This window comes from Tachypleus tridentatus, chromosome 9, assembly GCF_004210375.1.
Source record: "Tachypleus tridentatus isolate NWPU-2018 chromosome 9, ASM421037v1, whole genome shotgun sequence".
NCBI lineage: Eukaryota > Metazoa > Arthropoda > Merostomata > Xiphosura > Limulidae > Tachypleus > Tachypleus tridentatus.
Window position 1 is genome coordinate 103,932,640 of NC_134833.1, and position 15,523 is coordinate 103,948,162.

General features: G+C 29.0%; 1 protein-coding gene across 4 annotated transcripts; it reads left to right on the top strand.

Moving 5' to 3' along the window:
• The first annotated feature begins 504 nt into the window (after positions 1–504).
• Positions 505–14,409, top strand: LOC143225947 (ras-related protein Rab-33B-like). 4 transcript variants are annotated; one of them, XM_076456205.1, is made up of 5 exons: positions 638–991; positions 7,645–7,756; positions 9,205–9,431; positions 12,258–12,654; positions 12,964–14,409. In XM_076456205.1, exons 3-5 carry the CDS (start codon positions 9,213–9,215, stop codon positions 13,017–13,019), a joined length of 672 nt encoding a protein of 223 aa, XP_076312320.1. In that variant the 5' UTR covers positions 638–991; positions 7,645–7,756; positions 9,205–9,212; the 3' UTR covers positions 13,020–14,409. The 4 variants fall into 4 exon arrangements, with proteins under 4 accessions (XP_076312318.1, XP_076312320.1, XP_076312317.1 ...); XM_076456203.1 differs by lacking the exon at positions 638–991 and adding an exon at positions 505–626 and having other exon boundaries at positions 12,258–14,409; XM_076456202.1 differs by having other exon boundaries at positions 12,258–14,409.
• Positions 14,410–15,523: the final 1,114 nt, after the last annotated feature.

Sequence of the window (15,523 nt, forward strand, 5' to 3'; positions counted from 1 at the left end):
ACAATCTAATTCATGACTGAAATAACAACAAAGAAAACAAAAACCACTGAGTCTACTGATTCACTCTAACGGCTATAAACAACTATAATATCTTAAAAGAATTTTATAGTCTTCACAACTATTTTATCGGTGTTAGACTAAACCGTATTGAAATTTGTTCTCAAATTTATGAGAAAATCTGATTTAAAAATCCTATAGAACTTTCTTGGTGCTCTAGGTCTATCTTATTAAACTTTCAGTCTTTACGTCATCATTATGAAGGGTATCTCGTTCCAGCAAACAAAAATTACAACTTTGGAAATACAATTAATAATAACGTTTTTAAAAAGGAAAAAAAAAATCCCGTTTGAAATATAAATATCGATTCTTATGCTTTGCTGTGCTGTGTAATTATTATGCAAATATAACACTTGAAAGAATCATTGATGTATTGCAAAGAGCATGGATATTTGAAAGGTTTATAACAATAGTATAACACATCTAAAAAAGATAAAATGAAAAGGATAAATATATTTAACAATCCAATCCCAAATTTAAACACTAGCAGGCGCTCAAAAAGTGAACTAGGAGTTTCCCATATTATACTGATGTGACTAAAGTTGTTTGTTTAAGGTGTTCTATAAGAAGTATGTTAAGATTAAAATGTTTTTGGCTTGATACGTATTTACGAGATTGTACAACTCATACTAGTTATAGGTTAAACGTTAGTTGGTGAATTACATTTTTTCTACTAACAAGTTTAAGTGCTTTAAAATATAGAAATTATTGCATAATAAACCTAATTTTATTTATAATATAAAGGACGTAACATAAGTTGTGATTATATTATAATTTTATATTCATAATATTAATAAATCTTAAGACAGTACTTGAAACTTGTATAATAGAAGCGTAACTTAAGTTATGTGTTGATGAAATCAGACGCAAACAACTACTGCAGTATCAATGGCGAGTAGTGCATAACTCACGTCATAAATCGATTTGAACTGAGGTGAAACCAATAAATGAGTAAAATTATTAGATATATTTAGTTATCCAAAATATACATTATTATATGTTAGTTTGTTACCAACTTATGAGCTTTTTATTAGTTTAATATAGTTAAGTTAGCACTAATATTGAGATACTGTGATTATAATGTATGTATTATAAGTTAAAATGAAATTAAACATCAAAACCTATATTATTCATTATTGGTTCGGTTTAGTTATTTCGTGAACTGGCCCACTACAATGTATTATATTTATATATAGATATTAATCAAGGTGAAAGATACGGGACTGAATTTCTAAACATTATGATTTTAGTATTATCTTCACTTACGAATATGTAGAAGAAAGGGAGAAAGATTCTTGGTTATGTTAAAATATCTTTTGGAACACTGTCATTAAAGTAATGAAGCTGGACCCGGACAATTTTCCAAAATTTTAATTCTTGGTCAATTCAAATATTAACACTCATAATAACCATTAAATGTAGTCACAAATGGGAAGAACTACTGTATGTTATTATGACATGACCCAAACTGACCAGTTTCTTTAAAATTCTGTTGTTATAAAAGCTTAAGAATTATACTGAGAATAAAGCATTTGATCTTGACAAATTGAGATTCATCTTCAAACTTTGAAGAACCTTGTTAGCAAAGTGTTAGTGAATACTGAGCTGTTCAAAAGTTTATTGATATGAAGAAATTCCTGATCCTTGCTTTCAGTTTGACTTTGTTTTTAGAGGCACTGGAATATTCATCAAAAAGTAATTTCAAAAAGCAATCCATATACTTAGCATAATAAATAGTAATAAAGTAAATCCCTAATTGTTCCATTTAGAAAAAAAATCTATTCATCACCTTTATTTGCCTCATTTCACTAAGCATATTTTCTATGGCTTTCTTAAGCTCTCCATCATTTATACTAATGAATTTATTTTTATTAGTGAGGGACTTTATTGAAGAATTTTTTTTTAAATCACAATAAAAAACATCTATTAGTGTGTTCTTATAGAAAAAGTCTAAAGCCCTGTCAGAATATTTAAATAAACTTAAGACAAATGTACTCCTTTTTTGTTTTCTGATAGAAATATTTTGATATCTTGCTAGCAATAGAAGTCAATCTGATTGGTTTACTATAACCTTTTTCATAGACTACCAGTCTTCAACATTTATGATCACAGCTTTCTCATCTTTATAAGTAGTAATACTACATATAATTAAACTGTTTAACACATGAATTGTACTTTCATATTTAATAATGTCCTTTAAAATGTATTAACAGATTAATATAACTCTTGACCCATATTTTACAGTTGTCATGAACATATAAACACTGAAGTCAGATTTAAAGAAGAACTGCTTTTTGTTTCTCTAACCTTGGTCTTACAAATAAAATTTATGTTTGTAATAAAACCTAGTGATTTTCATACAGTAGTAGATATGATTATTTTTCTCTCCACTGGGAAAGAGAAATTTGTGTTCATAATGTAATACTTTGGCAAGCATACATTCTGTTTAAGCAAAAGTGCAGGATGATCAAACCACATATAACACAAACTCCCAAAAATCAAGTGAATTTTTTCCTATTTAGTTTAGTCACCCAGTTTGTTTTTTTCTCTAAAAATATCTTGCATTGTTGAAAGTATTTGATCTAACTTTTTACAGATTCTGTGCATAACTTCAGTAAAACATGAAAGGCAGTATTGCTAATGATTAATACTTAAACATATGTGCATGGTTAAAGTGTACCTACCATGAACTTATACAGAGTGCCTTTCACATTGGTATTATATATATGATGACAAAGTTATCAGCTACTCATTTTATCTTGTATTGCTGACTTAGCGATGTTCACGTAAAGGAAAGTGAATACGAGATATGATATATAGGGATACTTAGACATTATAGATATATGTTTCAGAGGTTCTAAAGGTTATGTAAATACAATATGCAACTGTACAATGGGTCTAAAAGTATTTGTATTCTTCTCAGAAACATCACGTTTGATGCTTACTTTTCAAGTGTCTAAGTTAGACTGATGTTGTCAGTTGACAGATATGTCTTAACTATAGTTGTTTTTGTAACCCATGTGATTTTTTGTAAACAACAAAATTGTACATTTTTACTAAAAGCTTACCACATTTTGATACATTTGGTAAATTCATAATTATATAGTTGACATACGTTCTCCAATACAGCATTAATTAATTGGACCCTGTGCACATTTGGATAAGTGCTTTACAGAACAGAATTTTATTATCCTCAATACTGAGAATCAGGTGTAAAATATTATTTTCCAATTTAATCACATACACTAGGTGCCTCATTTCACTCTGGATACCTGTACACCTGGTGTAATTAATTAATGCATTACTTTTTTTTGCTAGAACTAACTTCAGGTATTTGGTTTTGAATCTGAATGTTTATATATTGACCACAGAGAAGTTTTGGAGTAAAAAATTAGAACTTACTTATAAGCCAGTGTTCATAAATGTTTGCTTCACCAAGGGATAAATCACAAAATTTTTTCTGCATGCTTAATCAAGTTTACTGAAATTCTGCTCTAATTTTTCACTGTATGAGACTGGTTGACAATAATCCCATAGCAAAAGACTTCAGTTACAAAACCAAATAATCAATATTTTTCCATGTTTTTTTAAATTTGTCTTCTTTCTTTGATTTTCTTGATTTTTTCTCTTCATTTTCTTCTGTTTTCATTCATTCTTTTTTTTCCTTCTTTTCTTTAACCTAAAATTATTCTTGAATTTTCAAAATCTCAAAATTTTCCCATATATTTTGGACACTTATTCACAAGAATATTTACCCCTCACTTAATAGCAAAAGAAATGTAGGATAAAAAGAGTTATGTTACTGTTTGCTCTGGTTCCTTCTTTTGTAAAGGTATAAAGAGCATAATTTTAAAATTAGTACAATTTAAACTTTTTTCTATGAAAGGTGACCGTATCTTTATAACTAAAGTCACTGTTTGAAGAAGGTTTTGAAGAAAGATTTTTTTTTAAAGTATGGATTTTCAAGTGTTTGATCTGATGAATTGTGAATCATAAATAGTTTTTGTGGAAATAAAAATGAGAACAAACAGAAATCTGCTCTTAAAATCACACATCAAATTAGACTGCATAACAGCATAAATCTCTAAATTTTATGTAGCTCTTCATACTTGGAATATTTATATATAATAACAGTTTTGGTTCATCAGGGACATAGATCTTAGTCCTGGAATACCCATATGAAATATGTATGATGAATTAACTTGTTAGCCTAAAAATTTGATCACATGTTTGTAATAAGATCTGTTAATGTCCTAATACAAATAACTTACCTGAAATCATACTTTGACTACTTTCATATTGACATGAAATCCATTTCATATACTTGTAAACTCTATCGAAATAGTCATCTAACAGCTTTTTCTTTGGCACGTGACATTTTCAGGCTTGGAGTTGAAATGGAACAGTTTTTAGTAAATGGTTTCAACTCATATAATTACTTGTTGAAAATTTAAAAGTAAACTATATTGTGCTAATAGTTAGCTCACTTTTGATTATTTTGACTATAAAAATGGCCATTTACTACACTGCCAAGTTAGCAGTTTGCTAAATCTCTGCAATATACAAATACTTTTTTATTACTACAAATTCTTGCTGTTTTGGTTGATCCAAACAATGTGCTGTTTTAAGAAGCAGGACAAGTAGAATGTTAGGTTGTATTTGCAGAAATATTGTATACAAGTCTAAAGAAGTTATAATTTCATTGTATAGATCATTGGTTAAGCCATATTTGGAGTATTGTTTTCAGTCTTGAGTACTTTACTGTAAGAAAGACATTGAATTGTTATTAAGAGTTCAGAGGAGGAGTACTAGTACTAGGTTAAGACTTTAAAGAGTTGGAAAGGATTTGAATGAGGTGTTTAAGATTGCTAGCTGAAGTGATAATGTTCATGCAACTTTTTTTATACTTAATGCTGTGAATAGTAAGGATTAAGGGATAGAAATACAAATTTTGATAGGTGGCAGGGTAGGAGTCATCTTTAACTAAGAAAGCTTTGTTTTTCTAATAGGGTGGTTGGCATTTGGAATGGGTTACTTTGAGATGTGGTGGATGCAGTTAATTTTAGGGAATTTCTAAGACAAGGCTTGATAAATCCAGGACAATGTCTCATCGCCGTTATTACTTACTCATGAAAATGTAGTGCATTTTCATGTTGCATTCCTATTCTTAAATACAGATTTTTTGCAAAATTTGGCATTACTTTAATAAAGTATAAGATGCATACTCTGTAAAAAAAATTATAACTATAAGACTTGTATGTGGTAATCAAATGAAGTCGACCACCAAAAATTCTTTAACTTTTATAACTGTTGAAGTTTTTTTTTATGATGTTCAATTGTGAGCAATTGCTTTACATTTTTCTTTACATGAATTGAATCTTCATAGTTTTTGTTTTGTGTTCAGACAAAATTATTTTTTGTATGTCTTTTGTATTTTTAATCATTTTTTGAAATTTTTTAATATCTTGTATTTGACTGGAAAATGTGTTTGACAATTGTGTTATTGAAACAAAACCATTTCTTTAATAAGACATCAATTTTATGCAACAAAGTGACAAATTTTTTGCAACAATGTGTAATTTCTAATCTTGAAAAATACAAGCTATAATTACCAAATTGCCTTCCTAATTATATTCTCACTTTAAAACAAGCTTTCAAGATGTCTTCAAGAAAAATAAAAAATAAATAAAAAGGTAGACTGTATAAAAGTAATTTGGGTGGGACATTATCCATGTACCTTAATATATACCTGAATTATACTGGCATTGAGTGTCTTATTTCTGCTTTAAACTTCAGTTTAGTGGATGGAATGGCCAAGATGGACCAATAGGTTTCTTGTTGTTTTTTATATTTTATGTTGTATGAAATTTTAATACTCATTACAGATCTCTTAAAAAAGTGTGAACAAGAAATTGCTTAAGCCATTTAGTTGAAAAAAGAAGCAGTACAGTGGCTGGTGCTTTTATAAAACAAAACAGATATGTAATCTTAAAATGCTGTTTAGATTCCAGTCATGTCACACTATTAGGATTTTTTTGTATGTTACTGTATATTATGGTTATGGAAAACAGTTGACCTATGTATAAAACATATGTTAATGATTTGCCTTGGTGTCCATTTTATGCACTGATATATATTATGTAAACGGTAAAATTCACCTTTCACCATGATTTTTGTGATTTTGAATGTGTCTATCACTTTTTCTGTGTAGTAAATGAATTGTAAAACACAAAATTTGAAATCACAAAAATCATGGTGAAAGGTCAATTTTACTGTTTACATAATATATATCAGTGCATAAAATGTATTTTGAATGTGTCTATCACTTTTTCTGTGTTTTACAATTCATTTACTACACTGGCATAACAAGTATGTATTAATGAGTAGTTTGTTTAGTTTGCTATTGAATTTGGAATAAAAATGACAAAGTTGTGTGCATGATGTTAGGAAAACACACAGGTTCAAGAAATTACCTTAACTCAACTAGTTTGTCCCTAAAGAAGAAAGTTCAACCTTTCGAAAATTATAATAGAGTACCATACTTTGATGCCATCATATGCATTTTGGCTTGAGTAGTAGTGGAATTTGCAGTTGATTAATATGCAGGATCATAGTTATATCCAACTATTAAGTTAATGAGTCAAAAGCAAAACAAAAAACTAGTATATGGTGGTTATCATGAAAGTAAATAAAAATGCTCATAGTTTGGTTTTGATTCTATTAGTAGGAGGGTGTTTGTAGCTTATGTATGTTGTGCTTAACATTAAACAAATATAAAGGCAATTTTTCAATACTGGGATAGTTGAAATAAAAATAATAATAATTAGAAATTCTAATTTCAGTTGGTTCTTTATTTTTGTAAATCATGATACTATTTGATTTATTTGAACCAACTTGAATTCAAATAGGTAGTTGAAATAACATAAAATATAAGGACAACAAAAACTATTGGTTCATGTAGATCATCTTATCTGTTAAACTAAATATAAAATAAACACTCAAAGTTTACCTTTGTCATTCAAATACTTATCAAGTCTTTCCTGAAATTAACTATCTAAAAATCTCAAAGGAAACCAGCATAAAAGGCATGCTATCATGTTAGAAAATAAAACGGTCTTAACTGAAGTTGACACCTTATTTGATAAAATGTTGTGATCCTTAGTTTGGTCGTTTTTACCATTAACTATAGAAATGATGATTTGCTGACACTCGGTTTCCTTAGCAATCATTAAAAAATCTCAGTCTAACTCATCTTTTTTTCAAGAGAAAACAATTTCAGAGATCTTAACCATTCTTTGATGACAAGCTTTCCATCCCAGGTATCATCACAGAATAGCCCTCCTCTGAACTCTTTCAGACAACAACCTCTTTTAAGGTAAGAAGCCAAAAGATGGCCTAATCAATGACCTATGAAATGAAATTACAACTTCTTTAGGTTTATATTTAGTATATCTGCAGATATAATCTAAAATCCCGTTTCATCATTAGCAACGACAAACATCTTCTGGCCCAAGAAACTGATGAACCATTATGCTTAGAATTTATGCTTTCATTAAAAAATCTCAGTCTAACTCATCTTTTTTTCAGGAGAAAACAATTTCAGAGATCTTAACCATTCTTTGATGACAAGCTTTCCATCCCAGGTATCATCACAGAATAGCCCTCCTCTGAACTCTTTCAGACAACAGCCTCTTTTAAGGTAAGAAGCCAAAAGATGGCCTAATCAATGACCTATGAAATGAAATTACAACTTCTTTAGGTTTATATTTAGTATATCTGCAGATATAATCTAAAATCCTGTTTTATCATTAGCAACAACAAACATCTTCTGGCCCAAGAAACTGATGAACCATTATGCTTATAATTTAAGTTATAATCCATATGCACTACCTTAACATTTTTATAATTAAAAGCCAGTTACCATTTATTAACCCAGTTAACCTATTAATATGAATTTTTTTATAAAGCAGTAGCATCTTTCTCATAGCCAGTAACACCCAAAACCTTATTATCATCAGTAAATTTAAGTAATTTATTGATTACTTTTTCTTGTATGCTCCTGATATAGGTCAAAGAGCAAATTGTCAATTACAGAGGCCTTAGGTATCATACATAAAAGGCTTGTTACAAAAGTGGCTGAATGAATAATGTAGAGGGTTGCTATGCAACCACTTTCTTATCCAATGAGAGATTGTATCTCTCATATTTACATAAATTATTTTTGTAACAAGCCTTTTATATGTCATGTTATCAAATGCTTTTCTGAAAAGTATGATACACCACATCCAGAACTTTCATCAAAATAAGCAGTAACCCCTCAAAGAATGCTGAATTATTACTTAAACAAGATTATTTCTTAAATGAAACTACGTTGACTTTCCAACAAAATTTTCAACTTCATTAAATGGTCTTACAAAACATCTTTTACAAGATCTTCAGAAATATTTCTGCTGATTGAAAACTAACAGGCCTATAGTTATGAGGGCAATTTTAATCACTCCTCTGCACACTATTAGAACTTACTAAAAGTAATTAAAAACAATAGTAAGTGGCTTACATAACCAATTCTTAACTTCCTTTGGTGAAATATTATCTGGTTCGAGAGCCTCAATGTCATGTAGACTTCCCAGTATTTTCTTAAGATCTGAATTAATGTGACTGTCATGTTTGATTTTGTCTGCATGTAAATAATCATAAACAATAATTCTGATTAGTTGATTGTTTTCATGAATTACTCAATTATAATTTTAGTTAATATTTTACCTGATTCTAACTGATGTAATTACTGCTCATAGTTAATTTTTCATTTGTATTGTAGATTGAAAAATTCAGGTAAATAATAAAAAGGAAGCTATGAAAACCAAGTTCCTTACTTTTTCTTTTTCAATTCCCCTTGTGGGTCAGTAGTTGGTTTAAAGACTTGTAACACTAAGGTCTGGATTTAATTCTTAATGTTGGACAGAGAAAATGTAGCCTATTTTATTTTAACACTCTGCTAAAGGAAAACATTTTTGAAATAATTTGCAGTAGAATGCAGATGATATAAGCAATTTATTTTAAAGAGTTATAAACAAAGGAAATCCTATTTATTTCTAGGAAGTAATTTTAACTAAATTAATTGTAACATGCTCTATTTCATATTTATAGAACACATCATGAGCAGTACTACAAATCAGAAACTGACAACTTACCAAAGTGTTAGTATGGAAAGGCAGAATAAAATTTTTAAAATTATTGTAATTGGAGACACTGGTGTTGGAAAATCTTGCCTAACATTTCGATTCTGTAGTGGTTCATTCCCAGCAAAAACAGAAGCAACCATTGGAGTTGATTTTAGAGAAAGAGTTGTTGAGGTTGAGGGAGAAAAAATTAAAGTAAGTAGACTGTGTCTAATTTTCTTCACTCATAACTTATAATAAGTTGAATTCTTTGTGAATCAAGACTATGATAACCCTTAGGTGAAGAAACTTACAGAAATATGTTTATTATAGACTGTTAAGGATTTACTTGAAAGAATTTGACTCATAATATTTAGTGCCACATTCAGATATTAATCATCATTAAGTTCAAAATTGGTTTTGATTTCATCACTCAAAGTTAATGGGTATGTCTCTACCTGTGTTTTTGATCTGTTAATCTGTAATTTATGATTCAAAATAGAAATCTATTTAAATTATCAGAGTTTTATTAATATTAATAAAAACTGGGATTTAACCTTACCAAATCTTTTAAAAATAAACAATTCAGAGACAAACTTTGAAATATGGTCTGAAAAAATTACAGGAACATTTCATTCCAGAATCTACATGTAATAGTTTTGTATGATTTTGTTGTTAAGACAACATGGCATTTTGTTTAGGATACCCAGCATGAAAAGAGTACATTAACTTTTTGCCTTTAAGTGTGGTAATTTATGGATTTTGTAATTTCTTCAATTTTTTACAGTTATTTCCTGTATGTGTTTGTGAAACATTACACACTAGTGGCATGCTAAAATTTTTTGAAAAGATACAGAATGGTAGTGCTAGAGTCTTTCAGTGATAAAAATTAGGTAAACACAGAGATAAACAGCAGCTTATTTTGGTGTATCAAAGTGGAAAATGGAAAATAAATCTACGAGTATATATGCTCCTTTTAGTCTGAACAAGAGTATGGAAGGCACAACAATAACTGTGTGTAAAAACTATTAACGGTTGTCATTCCATTTCCATTAGAATGAATGAATAAAGTCTTTGGGTCAGTTACCAAGTAGCAGATGTAACAAGTTGGATTAGGGTCAAATTGACCTGATTCAGCTCTACAGTTGCCCACACAACTGATGAACACTTCTTTTATACTATCCAGAACCAGAAGCAGTAACATTAAGGGATTCTACTCTTCACAGAACCAGTTATTAACATTATTTTCCTAAATATATATATTAAGCTAACAATACAAAATAGTCTTTATAATAAAAGTGCACTGATGAAAAAGAAGACTAAGGAGTAATAGTTCAATATACTAAAATAACATTTAATGGAAATAGTTTATAAATAATAATTATGGAACACAGAAACATAAGTTGCTGGATTGAGCTGTTACTATTCAAGATAGAAGTTTGCAAATCGATGCAAATATAACTATCTTATTCACTTACGCTGTTTATTAATATAAGTATGAAGTAAAATATGTACATATCATCAAGTTTCTAATCATGTCAGATCATATAGTTTTCATAACGATGAGAAATTTGCATCAATCAAGAATAAATGTTGCTTTCAAACAGAAAATAGTTGTACTGGTTATATATAGTACTAGAATTGTTACATGATGGTTTTACAGGCATTGATTAATAGAATTACGAGAAGATGTAATTTGGTAGGTTGTAAAGTTGTCCATAAAATTTAAGAAGCTATAAAATAGAATATATTACATTATGTGGAAAACTTTCTAGATAAAATGGTGTTTTAGAATATGACTAAAAAGAAACAAGTATCTGAGTTAGGACTCTCAAAATAAAATTTGAAAAAAGATATGCTTTAAAGACTACATTATCATATTGTTGAAATAATTAAAAACATTACAGCTCTGATCATTAATGCCAAACCTCCCTCGAGCTAAACAATAATACATCAATAATAACCTGAAAATACAGCATGTAACTCAACATTTTATGTTGGGACACTGTGATTTAAAATGCAAATTAACTGACACATTTCTTATTGAAATAGTGTGACTTATGGTCTCCAAGCCTGAAAATTAGCTTTTTATTAAGAGGCAAGAATAGCCTCTTTTGACAAGTAGTTGAGTAACTTAGTTTTTGAGAACTTTGTGACAAAGAAACTGACTGACTCTTAAATAGGTTTACCATTTATGGTTTAGTCACTTCTAATTTTTCAGTAATGTGGATAGCATTCTTCTTATCAAGGAAAATTTGAGGCAAAATTACTTGAGACCCAATCTATACAACATTTATATATAACTATATATTGATCATAAAAGTTAAGTGAAAGATGCAGATGAAATTAAATTTGTAATAAATTTTGGTCAGTTTTACTTGATCAATTTCTATTTACACACACACACACACACACACACATAATATGCATTAGATTACACATATTGTTAAAAAACATCATCAGAACTGGACAGTGCTTCTGCATATGAGCTTGGTAAGTCAGGATTTTAATTTTATCATTTCATTGTCATGTACACTAGATCATAATTGGAAACATTAGAAGTCTATCTAATCTGAAAAATAGATCAACATTAATGACCCTGTTCTTAAATCAATGAAATGTACTGTGATTGAAAGAAGACTGGTTTGGAATTATATAAAATACATATACATAAAGTGTATTTTATTACATACTATACCAGGCAGTCACACTGAGATATTTGGGTTTCACTGATGTTTTTCATAGTAGCTACACATAAACCTGGAGTTTTTGGAGAATAGCATTGAAGACAGTTATGAGCATTTATAATGTCTGAGACTTAATATAATATGTTTGGTGGTTATTTTAACATATAACTTCAGGTTTAGTTCATTAAAATAATGTTTGATTTTGCAATTTAACTTAGAATTATTAATCCACAAGTAGTATTAGAATAGTGTCTTTGCACTGTATTTAAATACAAAAATGTTGGAAGAGAGCTAGAACATGCATAAAAATGTATGTTTATTCAAAAATAAAATTGTGATATATTGGTTCTAACAGCTACAACTGTGGGATACGGCAGGACAGGAGCGATTTAGAAAAAGTATGGTTCAACATTATTATAGGAATGTTCATGCTGTAGTTTTTGTATATGATGTAACTAAAATTGTCACATTTGAAAATTTACCACATTGGATAAATGAATGTTACCAGCATCAATTAAGTGCTAGCATTCCCCGTATTCTTGTTGGAAATAAATGTGACTGCAAAAACCAGGTTGCAGTAAAATTGAACATGGCCCAGAAATTTGCTGACCCATATAACATGCCAGTTTTTGAGACCTCTGCAAAAGATGACAATGAAGCAGATCATGTGGAAGCAATATTTATGACTTTGGCTCACAAATTAAAGAATTCTAAACCAATTATGCATCTACTATCACATGAACAGGACACAGGTAATAGTGTTTCATCAAGATCAGGCATTATTTGTATTAATAAACCTTCTATTACATGTAAGTCATCAGAAGATAGTCATTCTGTGGATGGTGAAAAGTCACGCTGTGCTTGTTAAAAGTTATATAAAGGTCAATAGCTTAATCTTATTTTATTATAACTTATAATGAAATTAAGCATTATATTTATCAAATGTAATTTTAAAGGTATTTATGTAAAAACTTTATTTAACTGATTTAGAGGTCATTTCAGGTATGTATATTCTAAGATTTGTTTGATAATAATGGTTATCTGGTGTTTTGATAATCTAGATGCATGTGAAGCACTGACAACAAACAAAAATAAAGAAAAGTATGGAAGCTTCTGACATTAACAAAAAAAATGTTTTGTATGAGTTAAAATATCATGAATATGACAAAAAGTAGGTAAGTTATGTAGATTAAATAAATTAAAAATATTGTGCAAAATAGAAGGAGTTATTTGTAATAATTTATTACATTGAAAATTTATGTACAAAAACATAATGGTGTGATAGTTAAAACTATTTATGATATCCTAAGTTGTTTTATTTTCTTTTTAATCTCAAGATTATTTCATAATATAAACTGTGCAGGAGCAATAAAGTATAACTTGTTTTATCAAATGTAAATTCACATTGTAGCTGTTTGTATATGTGTGAAATTTATATGTACACTGTAAAACACCAAAGTATGCTCACTGAAAGCTGGTAGAAATAGACATTATATTAAATCGTAATTTCATATGTATGAGATAAGAAAATATTTTCAGTTTCTTTGTGTTTTTTTAAGCAGCAGTAATGGGTGTAAAGTGCTTTGTATATATGTTTATAGTGAATAAGTCATCTTTAACAGTTTTTATAAGTTAGGGTAAATCTTTACTAGTGATACATTTAATTACATTTCTATATGTTTTATCATAATGTGATTATTGAAAGTATATACTTTTGTTCAAGCTTTGAAACAGAAAAGACTGAGTGAAAGTATTGTATACACTGTTATCAGTGTCTCAGATTGATTTGGCATGTCTTGTTGTAACACTCTTATTCAGTATCTGAAGTTTTTTGTAAGGTAATTTAATATTTTTTTTAAATATTTCATTAGAAAGTAAACCTTTTATGCAGTTAACAGTGAGCTAGCATTTATTAAATTTGATACATACAAAACATCTGTAAATATACAATTTTTTTAAATGCATATTTATAAGAGTGCTTGAACATAAAATATTACATCTGTCAACAAAAAGTGAAGCTTTAAAAGTCACATGATGTGTCTGGGTATAAAATAAGATGAATCTTTTATTCTGTTCAACATTAATTACATAAATGTCAAAGTGTTATGTTGGCAGGATTTCAGGGATATCTACTTGGAATTCATGGTCATTGTTATAAAACACTATCACCTTTACATTAGTAGAATATACAAAAAAAATCTTAGTAGTTAATAGTATTTCAGCTATTACTATTTAATATCAATGTCCCTTCATTGCAGTTACCAGATGAACTAATTTTTAGGCTTTTTTGACATCTTACTTTTAAAAAAATATTGAACTGTTTAAAAGAGCCACACATTGTTTTAAGAAAATATTTATTAAGGGTATATTATGAGTAATGTCTCATAATTTTTCACTTTTAGTTCACAGCATGTAAAAGAAGAATCACTCTATTAAATGTAATAACTTGACATGTGTCACGTTTGTCATTCTTCTGTAGATTAATAGAATAAAAGTCCATTCCAAAATCTTTATTTCATTCTTGTGCAATATGAGCTGCTTTTTAAATACATTTAGATACAATCAAATACGCAATCTTAACCATTTAGAATTCATACTTCATTTTGTAATCATATCTTGTTTATATTGTACTTTCCAGGAACCTATTACCCTGAATGTCTATTTTATCATTTTGCATATATTTGATTAAACCTTTTGAAATTGTATGTTGTTTAAACCAGATTGTCCATTACGACCAATAATGTCCACATTTGAATCGTTTAATTTCAATCTTGGTAAATACATAGCATGGGCATTCTCCAAATATGTAACATCAGCCAGCTCATTCATCAAAGACTCTTTTAATTTCAAGTCTAATCTAAATCTACTTAATCATAAAGCCATAATGGTCAGTTTCGATGTTATATCCCTCTTTACAGAAGTTCCAACCACTGAAGCCTGCAACATAGCCTTAGAATTCTATATCCGAGACCCTAACCCAACTATAGACATTCCCAGCAACCAATTAGCAACCCTCCTAGAATTTACCACGATAAAGACAAACTTCATGTTCAGCAACTACAACTATATACAAACAAATGACCTAAGCATGGGCAACCCAGTATCACCAGTTCTAGCCAATATTTTTATGACACAAGTTGAAACACAAGCAATTAACACAGCATTACATCCACCACTATACTGGTACAGATATGTAGATGACACCGTTGCGGGATTCAAATCTACAGAACACATACTTAATTTTTTCAATCACATTAACTCTATACATCCCAACATTAACTTCACATGTGAACAGGAAGAAAGCAATCAAATATCATTTCTTAACCTCAAAATTACAAGAACCGACACGCAATTCAAAACAGAAATCCACCGAAAAATCACCCATACTACATTCCTTGGGACTCAGCACATGAAACAAAACAAAAACTCAGCGTACTAAGAAACCAAATAAACACAGCCATAAAACTATGCTCAACAGATAAAATTAACGATGAACTAGACAAATTAAAACAATACTTCATCAACATCAATAAGTTTCCTCCACAAACCGTAGAAAACATTATATGCACACACCCAGACAGAAAGCAAAATCAACCAACAAAAGTAAATATATCTCACGAA

Bases quoted from the DNA above. Each gene is read 5' to 3' on its own strand.
- LOC143225947 (XM_076456203.1), top strand. From the start codon at position 9,213: ATGAGCAGTACTACAAATCAGAAACTGACAACTTACCAAAGTGTTAGT. The intron at 9,432-12,257 runs GTAAGTAGACTG...TGGTTCTAACAG, and splicing joins TTGAGGGAGAAAAAATTAAA to CTACAACTGTGGGATACGGC.